The 14,225-nt window shown below is 39.9% G+C and overlaps 1 protein-coding gene across 1 annotated transcript in view; it reads right to left on the reverse strand.

The window, feature by feature from the left end:
• LOC126456565 (semaphorin-5A-like) overlaps positions 1-14,225 on the reverse strand; it is a 221,240-nt gene that overhangs the window by 104,506 nt on the left and 102,509 nt on the right. The window contains exon 6 of the mRNA XM_050092311.1: positions 9,537-9,701. Coding sequence (XP_049948268.1) covers positions 9,537-9,701 — 165 coding nt within the window. The remainder of the gene's footprint in view (positions 1-9,536; positions 9,702-14,225) is intronic.

A 14,225-nucleotide genomic window follows, 5' to 3' on the forward strand; every position in this document is an offset into this window, starting at 1 on the left:
TCTGAGCTGGTGCAGATAAATAGAGCAGGGGTCCATTGTGGAGGGGGAAGGGGCAATAGTATTGGGGATAGAAGCTGGCATAGGAAATGGCAACTAAGGTGTCAGGTGGTTGCAGGGGGAGCTGAATAACGTTGACGAGTGTAAGGAATGAAAGGAATGATGTTGGGGACAGGGGGTAGTATTGTGACAGGGGTATATCTGATCACGCATGATATATCATCATATGCGTGAAATACATTCAACCATGCATGATTTATCATAAGAGATAAAAAGGAATTAAGGACAGACAGATCAGGAACAATATGTGAGGGAGTGAGGATTTTGGGTTGCTAGAAGTGCGTGTTAAGCTTTTATCGGGAGTCGCATGGCACATGGAGTTGCGTACATGGCTGTCATAATGGATGTGGTTGATACTACAAGATGTAACGAAAGTCCCTTGCAACCACATGTGTCAAGGCCATCAAGGAGTGTGCCATCAAGACAAGAGGAAATAAATGTAAGAGAAAGAAAGGGATGGACAATAGAGGGAAGCTAAATAGAGGAGACAGTAACGAAGGACGGACGACACAAGGTTTGGATGGAAGGGAGCCACTAAGTGGTATAATAATGTACGGAAAGTTCTGGTTGAGAATTATGAATTATTTAAGAATAAAGATCACTCACCAAAAGGTAGAAGTGCTGCATAATTTTCAGGTACACAAACAACAGGTACAGACCTTGGCTAGTTTGTCACCGAATACCATCTCCCACTGGAACAGCTGGACCATGTCCTTTGTCAGGGCTTTGATTATCAATCATCATGCCCTGAAATGAGGGAAAACCTACCAAAGATACTTCCACCCCCCAAAATGGTGTTCTGCTGCCCACCCAAACATGCAACATCCTAGTCCACCCCTATGCCACTCACACCCCCAGTCCCCTGCCACAGGGATCATACCCCTGTGGAAGACCCAGATGCAAAACCAGCCCAACCCACCCACCCAGCACCACCACTCCAGTCCTGTCATAGGCGTATCTTACCCCATCATAGACCAGGCCACCTGTGAAAGCAGCCATGTTGTATACCAGCTCTGCTGCAAACACTACACAGTATTTTACATAGGTATGACAACCTACTAGCTGACAACTAGAATGAATGACCACTGCCAAACTGTTGCCAAAAACAAGGACCACCCAGTGGCACAACATGCAGCAGAGCACAACAAGCGAGATTTAAATGGCTGCTTCACAATCTGTGCCATCTGGGTCCTCCCCACTACCACCAGCTTCACAGATGGGAGTTATCCTTACAGCATATCCTTCACTCCCATAGCCTTCCTGACCAAAGCAGAAGGTAACTCACTGCCCCTCACCCCCCTCCCAATAGTGTGTGTGTGTGTGTGTGTGTGTGTGTGTGTGTGTGTGTGTGTGTGTTCACCATCCCCTGACCCAGTACCCCACACAATTTGTGTCCCCACATCAGCTAGTTGTGTGCTGTTATCTCATGCCCTCGTCTATGGAATCGCATGCCCAGCCATCTGCCACCTGCCTCCTCTACCTGCACCCCTAGTTAGCCCACAGACAGCTCCCCACTCTCCTACATGCTACTAAACACTTGCCCCCCACCCCCACCTCCTGCCTCTCTCCATCTGTCACTCCACCCCACCCCACCCCACATCCCCACCTCACCCCAGCAAACCTCATCATGGGCCAGGAAAGAGCTCACATTCAAACGAGCACATTGTGTGTGCACATGAGTGAGTGAGTGAGTGAGTGAGAGTGTGTGTGTTGTGTGTGTGTGTGTGTGTGTGTGTGTGTGTGTGTGTGTGTGTGTTTGTGTGCACCTTTTTCCTACAAGCTTGAAAAAGGAAATGTGTTACAAAAGCACGTCAAGCTCTGTACCTTTTGTTTGTGTACCTATCAACGAAGCAGCACTCCTCCCTTTCTGTGATCATCTCTTTATTCCTGAATAATGTTAAAATATGTACATGACAAGAAACAGGTTATAAAACTTTAACTTTCAGCACTTTTCAGTCCCTTTACTAAGTGAACTACAACAGACAGAAGGTAGGAAAGAAGTGCGATAAGGTCAACTGTATTGGGTCATGGTCAACACAAACTACATGAAAAAGATCACATTTAGTAATTGGACTAAGAGTCAACATTCAAACTACAGCATCTTTTTCCCATTTTTTTGTAAAATCCTTTGCTTTAATTCTTCTGCTTCATTTTCAATCATCTTTAGAGTTACTGGTCTCCTAATTGATTACCTATAACATATAACACCCCACACATTTTTCTCTTTGAAACCTCCTACCAGAACAAAAATGTGTATGCAACCTTGGCTTATATGTTGTCTTTCCATTTTGCTACCAATGCTTTTGCCAGCTGAGCTGTTAGCAACACCTTACAACCCATCTAAAAGCTTCAATGTGCCAGAATCTCTGGTTCTACCTTCCAAATTCCATTGTGATGTCTAACATGACTTGCTAGATTACAGCTCTGTTAGAAAGTATAAGCTGATTAGTGGCTTATTCATACTTTAAGGGCTGTTTCCAGAAAGAATCTATCATTCTGCACTGGAAGATAAACTGTTATAAAAGTTCTGTTAATAAGCAAAAGTCTGTTCTATCAGTTGTACAATTTTATTGTATTATTACAAATTTGTGGGTGAATGTCAGTTCCTCGCAATTTTTCCAATGCACATCAGCCTGGTATCTGCCTTTTCCATTACCGCAGTTATGTGATTATCTACCTGAAATTATTTTGGACACCTATCCCCCTGTACAAGATGGAAGATACTGATTCCTGTAATGGCTGGTGATGGTCCAATCAAATAACAGTGGACCATGTTACCTACTTATAGACAACACTTTCCATACTTGGTTCAAGAAGTTTTACAGGCAAGTGCCATACTACTGAGTAATTCAAAATATTTCTGTTCACTTTGTTCACTGTGAGACAGTTCACTTGCAAGTTTGTTATGTGAATGACTGAACTGATGAAAGCAGTTATGGCATGATCAATCAGACAAGTCAGTTCAGGGGAGTTTGGAGCACGCAGTGAGCAAATACACAACCCAAACTGAAGCCGAGTTCATTGTGAGTATGAGAATAGCAACATAATTGTAAACCATAATATATTAAAAAACAAAGTGTAATCAATGTAGGAAGACTACATACGGCACATGCCAGAATGCTTCATGAAAAGCAAATTGACTGTGGCCTGCTACATTACTCACCATTATTGTGCATAGCAAGCCATTAGGCCAAGTCCACTGAAGTCATATATAGCTTCTGCTAATGTGGGCATAACAGCTGAGTGCCTAGGCCTCCTAACATAATGCACAGTGTTGTTGTTGTTGTTGTTGTTGTTGTTGTGGTGGTGGTGGTTTACAGTCTGAAGACTAGTTTGAAGCAGCTCCCCACATTAGTCTATCCTATGAAAGCTTCTTTGTCTCTATGTAGCTACTCCAACATATGTCTATCTGAATCTGCTTATTGTTGTAAAGCACTGGTATCCCTCTGCAGTTTTTATCCTCCATACTTCCCTCCATTACTGAATTGATAGTTCTGGATGACTAAAACTGTCTTATCAACCAACCCTTTTTTTCAGTCAAGTTTGTAGCATCACAAAATCGTTGGCACTAAGAGGGAAGCAGTAAATGTGGTGCAATTATTCTCTTTTCTCTCCAGTTCAATTCAGCACCTCTTTGGGGTTATTCAATCTACCTATCTAACTTCGGACTTCATCTGCACCATTATATGAAGCATGTGCACGAATAATGCTGTATGGTACATTTTGCAGTTGGGAAATTGACAAAAACTGTTAGTTCCAGAGAATTAATACGATATAATAATGTAATAGCAGATATGTATTGTTTGTGCGTCGAGACTGTGTAAAATATTAATTTCTGGTTTTTAAAATTGCGCTAAGCACAGATTTTTCAAAAATAAGTAAGTTTTAAAATGGAATAACGCTGTATGGCAATGGATATACAGCGTTATTCCAGATCAGCCAGTGCTCTGCTGTAATTACAAGGTGTCTAGAATCCAAAAATAGTAAGTAAGAGATTTAAAACAAGATACTAAATAATGTTCATTGTAAACTGAATTGCTTAATTTAAAAAAAAAAATAATACAACACTAGTTTATCAAGTTTAGGCTCAAATCTAGTACATTATAGTCAGTTGTCACATTGTAGGTTTTCATAAAACTGCCTGTATTTTGGTTCCATATATTTCTTCATGTCCAATAGATCCCTTTTCTTCTCCTTATGAAGTTTCAGAGACCCGTTATAGAGCAACCGGAATTCAGAATGCAAATGGACAATTTTTTACTTGATGTTCACAACCATGCTTTACAATACAGTGTCTTTCCCATGGGCGAAGCACATTGTGGGTACGGCGCATGCTTAAACCTCAAGGATCATCACTACACAGCTTCAACCAAAATACATCGGTAATTTTCAAAGCAGGTGGCTTCTTCAAAAGCAACTCAATGGATCCTATGTCCTTGAAGTCTTCCATCATCATCTCGTGAATGGTTAGTTTTGAAGGATCGACAAAGGCCTCAGCAATGACGTGCTTCCATTCTGAAGGAACCATAACTTTGACACTTTCTTTCTTTTCTCGATGACTGCAAAATCCCTGTCACAAGGTAGGAAACTGTGACCCGACCATAAAAACTTTTGATGTATTTCTGTATAGTACTTGCAGCTGATCAGATAGAAATAAAGCGCTAAAACTCTCCAGTTGTTGTTCTGCCCGCCACAGCGGTCAGACCAAACAAACAGTTTTCATTCCATACCTTCTTCAAGCGTATCATAATTGTGCGTCACAAATTTAAGCAGACAGGAAACTATTTCGGCTGAACTTCTCCTTGCAGTGGATTCATCCCACAAATTTACGGTGATGTTTCCAGTACCAACATCATGAATCGTGAAATTATACGACGATAGCTGTCTCTGGTAGAATACCTTGGAATGAGTCAAGGTAGGACAAAGTAAAACCTGTTGTAGGTCAACACATATAACATGCATATTGTTATTCCTCTTAGCCATTTCCATATCGTTTTTTAAGGCTTTGTATGCTTGGTCTGTCCTTGAATGGATGCAACCGACTCTCAATTTCGATCTTGTGCAGTTCTATTTCATCTGAAGCTGCAATCATTTTGTTAAACAACAAATCGCACAGTCTGCAAGTATCTGATCTAGGTGTTCCGAAACGCAGATTAAAATCTGTTTGAAACACTCTTTGATAGTATGACCTGCTTACTGACTTATCAGGAAACTTTTCGATAAACAACCGATACATTCTACAGAGGTTGAGATTGGGGTGCAGACATTCTTTTGAGGATTTATTCCTGCTGTAATGGCTCATCTGCTTTGGGAAACTCGATATGTGTTGCTGAATAAGAGCCTTGTCGTCATTTGATATGGCATGTGGCCTATTGCAATGTTTTCCTCTACCATCTTTAGGAGTGGTTATTCCACCTTTTATTTTACGTTGCAGAGTCTGCATTCATCACTGGGTGATGGAGAATATGTGAAGCAATGTTTTTTGACACACTTCTTTTGAGTAAACTTTGTGTTTGAAAGTAGCTTGCTTCCGTGAAGTATCGTCTGTCTTACTTCTCTTGCACCTGTCTGGCACGCCTATTTCCATGGATTTTATTAAGCATATGGACTGCTTATCGTATGTTAAGGCATGATATTCTTCGTACAGCTTTAACTTCATTTCCAGGTTTATGTCCTCGCATCCTTCTTTTGAGCACACTTCTGCATTGCATACACGATCCTGAATCACGAAAACAATCAATATTGCTATCTAATATTCAACTAGATTATCAAATTTCACATTCTCTTTTAATAATATAGCATTACTCAGACTGAGTATTCTATTTTTTCGGAAATGATAACTAGAGAACTGTAGTTAATTTCATTCACGTTACATACTTTTACTATAATGTTTTCAGAAGATACACGTAACATGTCATTTGAGCCATGTACTCTACAGGGCACATTGCCGCTTTACAGGACACATATGCTTCTCTAAACACATACACCTTTTTACAAAACCCATACAGCATTATTCCACTCACCTGTGTTGGAGGCTGTTTCGCAGGAACTACCTTTCCTTTTCGTGATTTATGTTCCAGTCCAGCATCACGAAGCCTTTTCCTCTTAATATCCTGCCAACTACCAATGTTAATTTTCCTTTTCCGTGCATTATTTGCATGTTTCAAACCACTTGCGGTAAGCATCACCTTGCTGCCCCCCGCCATTCTTGTAACATGCAGCATTGTTCGCGCAGAGCCATGAAAACTGTGCGCTTCTCGTCGTTGTTTAGTACTACCCTCGGACAGTGAACATATCAATTATAACAGCAGGCGATGCAGACTGCCGTATACAGCATTATTCCATTCTACGAAATGTCAAAATGTGCCATACAGCGTTATTCATGCGCACGCTTCATATATCAAAAGCTCTATTTTATTCTTGTCTGCTTTATGTCCATGCATTATTTCCAGGTGAAAAAATTCTTACCATTTAATATTATACTAGATACTTTTCCAGAAATAGGTTCTTGCTATTGCCAATCTGTATTTTGTACCCTCCATACTTTCGCCTTCATTACTTGTTTCCCAAAGAGCCTGGTTTAATTTAACTATGCTCCATTACCATTGTTTTACTTTTGCTAGTGTTCATCTTACAATTTTTTTCAAAACATTCTATTCACACGATCTTAATATTTCACTGCCATCTCTGCAGGTTTTACAATTTCACCAGCAAATGTCCAAGTTTTTATTTCTTCTCACTAATCTGTAATTCACTTTCCAAACTTCTCCTTCGTTTCCATCACCGCCTGTCCAATGTATAGATTAAATAACGTCGGGGATAAGCTACTACCCTGGCTCATTCTGTTCTCCACTACTGCCTCCCTTTCATGACCTCCATCTCTTATAACAGCAACACGATTTCAGTACGACTTGTAGACAACTGTTCAATCCCTGTATTTCACTCATGCTACTTTCAGAATTTGAAAATGTCAAAAGATTTCCTTAAAAATACAAATGTTATAACTATAGGTTTGCCTTTCTTCAATATATCTTCTAAGATAAGTCAAATAGTCAGTATGGCCTTGTGTATTCCTACATTTGTTTGGAATTCAAACTGTTCATCCCCAAGGTAAGTTCGCTGAGTCTTACATTCCTCTGATCTGTAAATTATTTTTGTTACTATTTTGCAACCATAACTTATTAAACTGACAGTTTCTCTAGGTAGGAATACCAATAATGTAGGAAAAGACACATTGCTATTTACTATAAAGAAGACACGTCAAGCTGCAGCAGTCACAATTAAAAGACACTTATGTAAAGCTGTTGGCCACAGCCTTCATCAGTAAAAGAGAGAGATACATCAATCACAAACACAAGCAAGCACACCTCATGCACACATGACTTCCAACTCCAGCATCTCAGGCCGGAATGCGGCTTGACGTGTCTTCTTTATGGTAAGTAACAATTTGTCTTTTCCTACATTATTAAACTGATGGTTTGGTAATATTCACACCTTCAATGACCTGCTTACTTTGGCGTTGGGATTATTACATTCTTCTTGAAGTATCAGCCTATTTCACTTGTCTGATACATCTTGAATAACAGTTGGAATAGTTTGACATGGTATGTTCTCACAAGGATCTCAATAATTCTGAGGGAATGCCATCTTCTCCATATGTCTCTTAGGTATTTCAGTGTTCTGTCAGATCCTGTCTATTCAGACTATGATACATCTCTTTCCTTTTAACAGTGCCATAAGCCTTTTTTATATCTATGATGTCTTTCCCAAATTCCGATTTGTTCTCCAAAACCTACCTGGCTTTAAATGTGGCATCTATTATTGATCTTCCAAAACAAAATCCTTGTCGTTCTTCCCTTAATTGTGATTCTATCTTATTTCTGATTTCCTGTTAAAATTATCTTTTCATAAATGTTCATCCAGTGACACAGTAACACTATTCCTCTGTAATTCCCAAAGAAAGCCTTGTTACCCATTTTAAAGATAGGTACAACAATTCTCTTCGTCTAATCATCAGGACTCTTTCTGTATGTACATACTGTCCTCATTATCCTACTCAGCCACTGAATTCTGACATGTCCTGCAGCTTTGGTCATTTCAGTTGTGATGTCATCTAATCCAGCGTCTTTGCCATTTTTCATTTTTAATACAGCTTTCCCTACATCCAATATCCACAGTTTCTAGTTCCTCTGTCATGGTGTTGTTACTTCTGTCTGCCTCTATCTCATCATGTGCATTTGTTTTATCCTATCCCTCATATAATTTCTGGAAGTATTCTTTCCATACTTTCAAAACCTTTTCTTCCTCCCAGGTGTTTTCCTTCTTCTAAAACACAAGTTGTATCAACAGTATCATGAAAAGAATAGATTGCTATTCACCACATAGGAGAGACATTTGAGTCACAGATAGGCACAACGACAAGAATGTTAAACATTTAGCTTTCGGCTAAAAGTCCTGCTTCAGAAATATAAACATACACACATTCACACAAGTACAACTCACACACACATGGTCACTGTCTTCAGCTGTTGTGGTCCGATACAGCAGCTGGAGACAGTGGCCACGTTTGTGTCTGTTTCGTATTTCTGAAGAAGATCTTTCCGCCGAAAGCTTAAATGTTTAACAGTCTTTGCATAGTGCCTGTCTGTGACCCAGTGCCATCTCTATGTGCTGGTAGCAACCTAAATTTTTCATAATATTGTTGTTATTCTGTTCTGGACTTTCCATTGTTTGAAATAATGTAATTAGACATTTTCCACTGAAATAAGTGGTGGCCAGTGTTCTGTCTCATAATTTTATAATTTTCTTAATTGAATTTTCCTTTTGATACAAAATTCAACAACTTACTTGTTGCCCAAGCTTTTCTATTAGGCTTGTCATTTTTTCCTATTTTTCCTCCACTGCCTTCATTATACCATCTCGCAAAGCTACACGTATGGCTTCTATTTTATTCCTTTCCCACGTTTCAGTCAATCATTGCCTAATGCTCACTTTAAAACTCTCAGCAATAAGCATTTCTTTTAATCTGTCCAGTTCCCACCTCCTTAATTTCCCTCCTTTCTGCAACTGCTTCAGTTTCAATCTGCAGTTCATAACCAATAAATTATGGTCACAACCCACATCTATCCCTGGGAATATTTTGCAGTTTAAAATCTCTGTCTTACAATTACTGTATATAATCTATCTGAAACCCTACAGTGCCTCTTATCTCTTACTGTGTATACAATCTTCTTTCATTATTCTTAAACTAACCATTAGCTATCATTAAACTGTGCTCTGTGCAAATTCTAGCAGGTGGCTATTCCTTTTCTATATCCCATAAAACAATCACACACACAATCTATGATTGTCGTATCGATACTGTCATCTGGTGATTATATCTGTATCAACCTTGAATAAACTCATTAGCTGTAATAAACACAGTACGTTTCATACAAATAATTTCTGTTCATATAGATCACTGGGACGTGGGTACTTACCAGGAGCTTTTTCTGAATTAAACAGACAGTTGAAGTTTGCATTACCTGAGCAATCACTACTCTGACATTCCTTCATCTCCTCCCTGGCTCCTGAGCAGCTGCTGGCAGACTTAACAGCTCTCATCCATCTCAAGTGAAAGGGTGAAGCAACAAATGCGAGCTTTCCTGAAATTTTATGTCGTCTTAAAATTTATGATTGTTTTTGCATGCACCAGATTACAGAGACAACCCATGCCAGAACAGATGAATGTTTAATAATAGTAGTCCAAATGTCAAAATTACAATATTAAGGTTAAGTTTTTATGCTTCCAGAAAGAGCTAATCTGCTTCACAGGAGAGCTTCTGTGCACTATACTAATGAGGGTAAATGTTAATAAGATAAATGATGGAACTATCGGGCAGTTAAGTGCAGATAAATGATGGTAACAACTAGAATTTCCTCATAAATTAGCATGGGGAAGTTCAATGTGCATATGAAGCAAATCACTGAGCTCCAGGAAAGATTATATACTCAAAGTACAAAAGTAAAAATTGCAGGTTATGAGAGACATAAGAGAGCCACACTTATGAAATCTTAAAATAAGAGCACCTCAGAAAAGAGTTGACAGAGACACAAACAGAAGTTACAGAAACCAATCATGAGCTATCCAAACTCTTTTAAGGATTTCCTTCATTGGAAGAAGATTGTATACACAGTAGCTAGTAGGAGAAGGTAAAGCAAAGATATAAGTTTCATGAACAGTGACATATTGCTCCCAAAGCTGGATCAGGTTGCTCAGAAAGTAGGGAATAAAGAATTTAACAACAGAACACTACAACCAGTCACTTTATTCCCATAACCAGTTATCAAGCTTTTTCAGTTTTTGTCTTCAACTGGTGCACACAGTAGTTCCATCTTTATTTCCATAATGTGATACTGGGTACTGGCTCAATGAGAAGAAGATAGGAAAAACCTTAATTTACTCCACGAATGGTAAGTGTATGGTGACGCTGTAAAATTGTTTTCTATCTTCTTATCACAGAGGCAGCAACCAGCATCATATTATAGAAATAAATACATAACTTCTGTGTGCCCCATCAGAAGAGGAGCCTGAAAAAATCTGATCACTAGTTTATGGGAATAAAAATAATATTTCAAATAGTAACTGGTCATTTTTTCTGCACTTATGTTCAATACATGGTCACAGATATTATACGAGGGCCGTTCAGAAAGTAACCTCCGGTTGATTTAAAAAAATACACCAAGTTAAATAAAAATATTTTAATATATACAACTTACAACTACATCTTTGCACTATTTTTCTACATAGTCTCCATAGCGATTGAGGCACTTATCATATCTCTTCACAAGCTTTGAAATTCCTTCTGCATAAAAATCACCCGCTTGTGCCTGGAGCCAGCCTGTGACCGCATCTTTGAGCTCTTCGTCGTCATCAAACCGCTGTGACCCGAGCCATTTCTTCAAATGCATGAAGAGGTGATAATCACTTGGCGCCAGGTCTGGGCTGTAAGGTGGATGGTTGATAACGTCCCACTTGAAGGACTCAAGAAGGGCCGTTGTTCTGCGAGCAGAGTGAGGACGGGCGTTATCGTGCAAAAAAACGATACCGGAAGTCAGCATACCACGGCGTTTGTTCCGTATAGCCCGTCGTAACTTTTTTATTGTTTCACAGTACACGTCTTGATTAATGGTCGTACCACGTTCCATGAATTCAACCAACAACACCCCTTTGGCATCCCAAAACACCGTTGCCGTCAGTTTTCTGGCAGAAAAATCTTGCGAGGCTTTTCTTGGTTTGGTAGGCGAACTTGAATGTGCCCACATCTTTGATTGTTCTTTTGTCTCAGGGTTCACGTACTTAATCCAGGTTTCGTCACCGGTCACGATTCTGTTTAACAATGGTTCTCCTTCGTCCTCATAACGTGACAAAAAGTCTAATGCAGAGGCCATTCTTTGAGTTTTGTGGTGGTCGGTAAGAATTTTGGGCACCCATCGTGCACAGAACTTACGGTAACCCAATCTTGCTGTCACTATCTCGTACAAGAGAGTCTTAGAAATCTGTGGATAACCAGTAGACAACTCCGACATTGAGAAACGTCGATTTTCACGAACTTTTGAATCAACTGTCTGAACGAGTTCGTCAGTCACCAATGATGGTCTACCACTCCTCTCTTCATCATGAACGTTTTCTCGTCCACTTTTAAATAAACGTACCCATTCACAGACAACTCCTTCACTCATAACTCTTGGTCCGTACACGGCACAAAGCTCACGATGAATAGCTGCTGCAGAATATCCTTTGGCTGTAAAAAAACCTTATGACAGCACGCACTTCACATTTGGCGGGGTTTTCTATTGCAGCACACATTTCAAACTGCCACAAAAACTAAACTAGCACAGGTACGACGTTCACTCGACCACGGCTTGATGCCGACTGACCTGTTGAGTGCGTGAACGCACAGATGGCGTCGCTACTCCCCCCACAACCCGCACTGTGACCAATCGGAGGTTACTTTCTGAACCGCCCTCGTAAATCCCTAATGGTAAGGTTAAAAAGAATAAAGAAGTTGGAAATTCAGTTACTATTTCTCATCCCTTGCCTGCACCTCATGTTTCCACTGATCCAAGGAACAATGACCCCCCACCCCCCACCCCCCACCCCAATCATCTGTACAGTTATCCCTTTGACTTCAATATATATATATATATATATATATATATATATATATATATATATATATATATATATATATATATATATATATATGGTTATAATAGAGGGAAACATTCCACGTAGGAAATATATATCTAAAAACAAAGATGATGTGACTTACCAAATGAAAGTGCTGGCAGGTCGACAGACACACAAACAAACACAAACATACACACAAAATTCAAGCTTTCGCAACAAACTGTTGCCTCATCATGAAAGAGGGAAGGAGAGGGAAAGATGAAAGGATGTGGGTTTTAAGGGAGAGGGTAAGGAGTCATTCCAATCCCGGGAGCGGAAAGACTTACCTTAGGGGGAAAAAAGGACGGGTATACACTCGCACACACACACATATCCATCCACACATATACAGACACAAGCAGACATATTTAAAGACCTGGCGAGGGCTGTTTGGTTGAAATTGGGAGTGGGGCTGAAGGTGAGGCCTTTGGATAGGACAGAGGTTTCGGATTGGGAGAGAGGTTTGGAGGAAAGGTTAACTACTGAATTAGGGTGTTGTGGTGCCAGATTGTGTTGCTTGGAATTTTGAGGTTTTGGAGGGAGTGGAGCTGGAAGTAGGAGACTGAGTAGATGGGAGAGACTGGGTTTGTGTGCAATGAGAGGTGGTTGAGGTTTGCTGGAAAGGTTGTGAAGGGTGAGTGAGTTGCCTTTCCGGAGGTGGGAAACCAGGAGATTGGATAGTTTTTTGAGGTGAAGGGTGGCAGGCTGCTCTAATTTGCGGTTGGCCTGTAGGAGGATGCTCTGAATAGCCGGTGTGGATGTGGGAGAGGAAAGATTGAGGACTTTTATTAAGGATAGGAGTTGACGGGTGTGTTCATTGGCTGAGTTGATGTGTAGGTGAAGGATTAGGTGGGTGAGGGCAATGGATTGTTCAGTTTGGAGCTGGTATAGGGACTGATGGAAAGAAGGGTTGCAGCCAGAGATGGGAACTTTAAGTGTGAGGCCTTTGGGGGTTATGCCAAATGTCAGACAAGCCTGAGAAAATAAAATATGCGAGCGTAATCTGGCTAGGGTGAAGGCATGTTTGCGGAGGGAATGTAAATAAAACTTAATGGGGTCGTTGTGGGGGTGTTGTGAGGGTGACATGGTATTAGAAGGTGGAAAGTGTAACATGAGGTTGAAATGAAAATGAAAGATAAAAATATATGGGGAGAGATAAGGGTGAACTAGAAAATAACTGGAGATCTGGTATGAAAAAATGCGAAAAAGTGTTGGTTAAGTTGATTCTGTGGTGAACTTGGGTTGGTAGACAGCGATGTGCATGAAGGTTAAGTGGTTGTGTTGCCGCTAAAACGCGTTAAAGGACGGAGAAATTCGGGAAAATTTCGAAAAAACGTGTAAATGTATTAAAAGGAGTGGTGTTATGGTGAAAGATTACGAAAATGGGGCTAACAATTGTAAATAATGACGTTAAAACCTGTGGGGAGAAGCTAAAAATGATCAGTGATGTCCGAAAAACGGAAGTGGAAATAAAGTAAAAGTTATTAGAACTAGCCGAAATGGTTGTTTAATACGTGAAAGCAGCTGTTATTGAACTAGAAACGGTGGATTTTATAGCAGCGGTATTGTTGAAAGCGCAAAATAAAAATTTTTTTGGTTATGGTTTGGAAGTGGGTTATGTATTATAGAGTATATATAGGCGGAATAAAATTGTATTACGGTAAAAAGGGGAAGGTGAATAGAAAGTGAGACTACTGGTAAAAACAGAAAGAGAAAATAAGACGACAGGAAAGATTTCGAGAAGCAACAGCGACAATAACAAACGTAATTGTTGGGTTCAAATTAATGATATGGTTATACTAGAGGGAAACATTCCACGTAGGAAATATATATCTAAAAACAAATATGATGTGACTTACCAAATGAAAGTGCTGGCAGGTCGACAGACACACAAACAAACACAAACATACACACAAAATTCAAGCTTTCGCAACAAACTGTTGCCTCATCAGGAAAG

Source organism: Schistocerca serialis, chromosome 2 (assembly GCF_023864345.2).
Source record: "Schistocerca serialis cubense isolate TAMUIC-IGC-003099 chromosome 2, iqSchSeri2.2, whole genome shotgun sequence".
NCBI classification, from domain to species: domain Eukaryota; kingdom Metazoa; phylum Arthropoda; class Insecta; order Orthoptera; family Acrididae; genus Schistocerca; species Schistocerca serialis.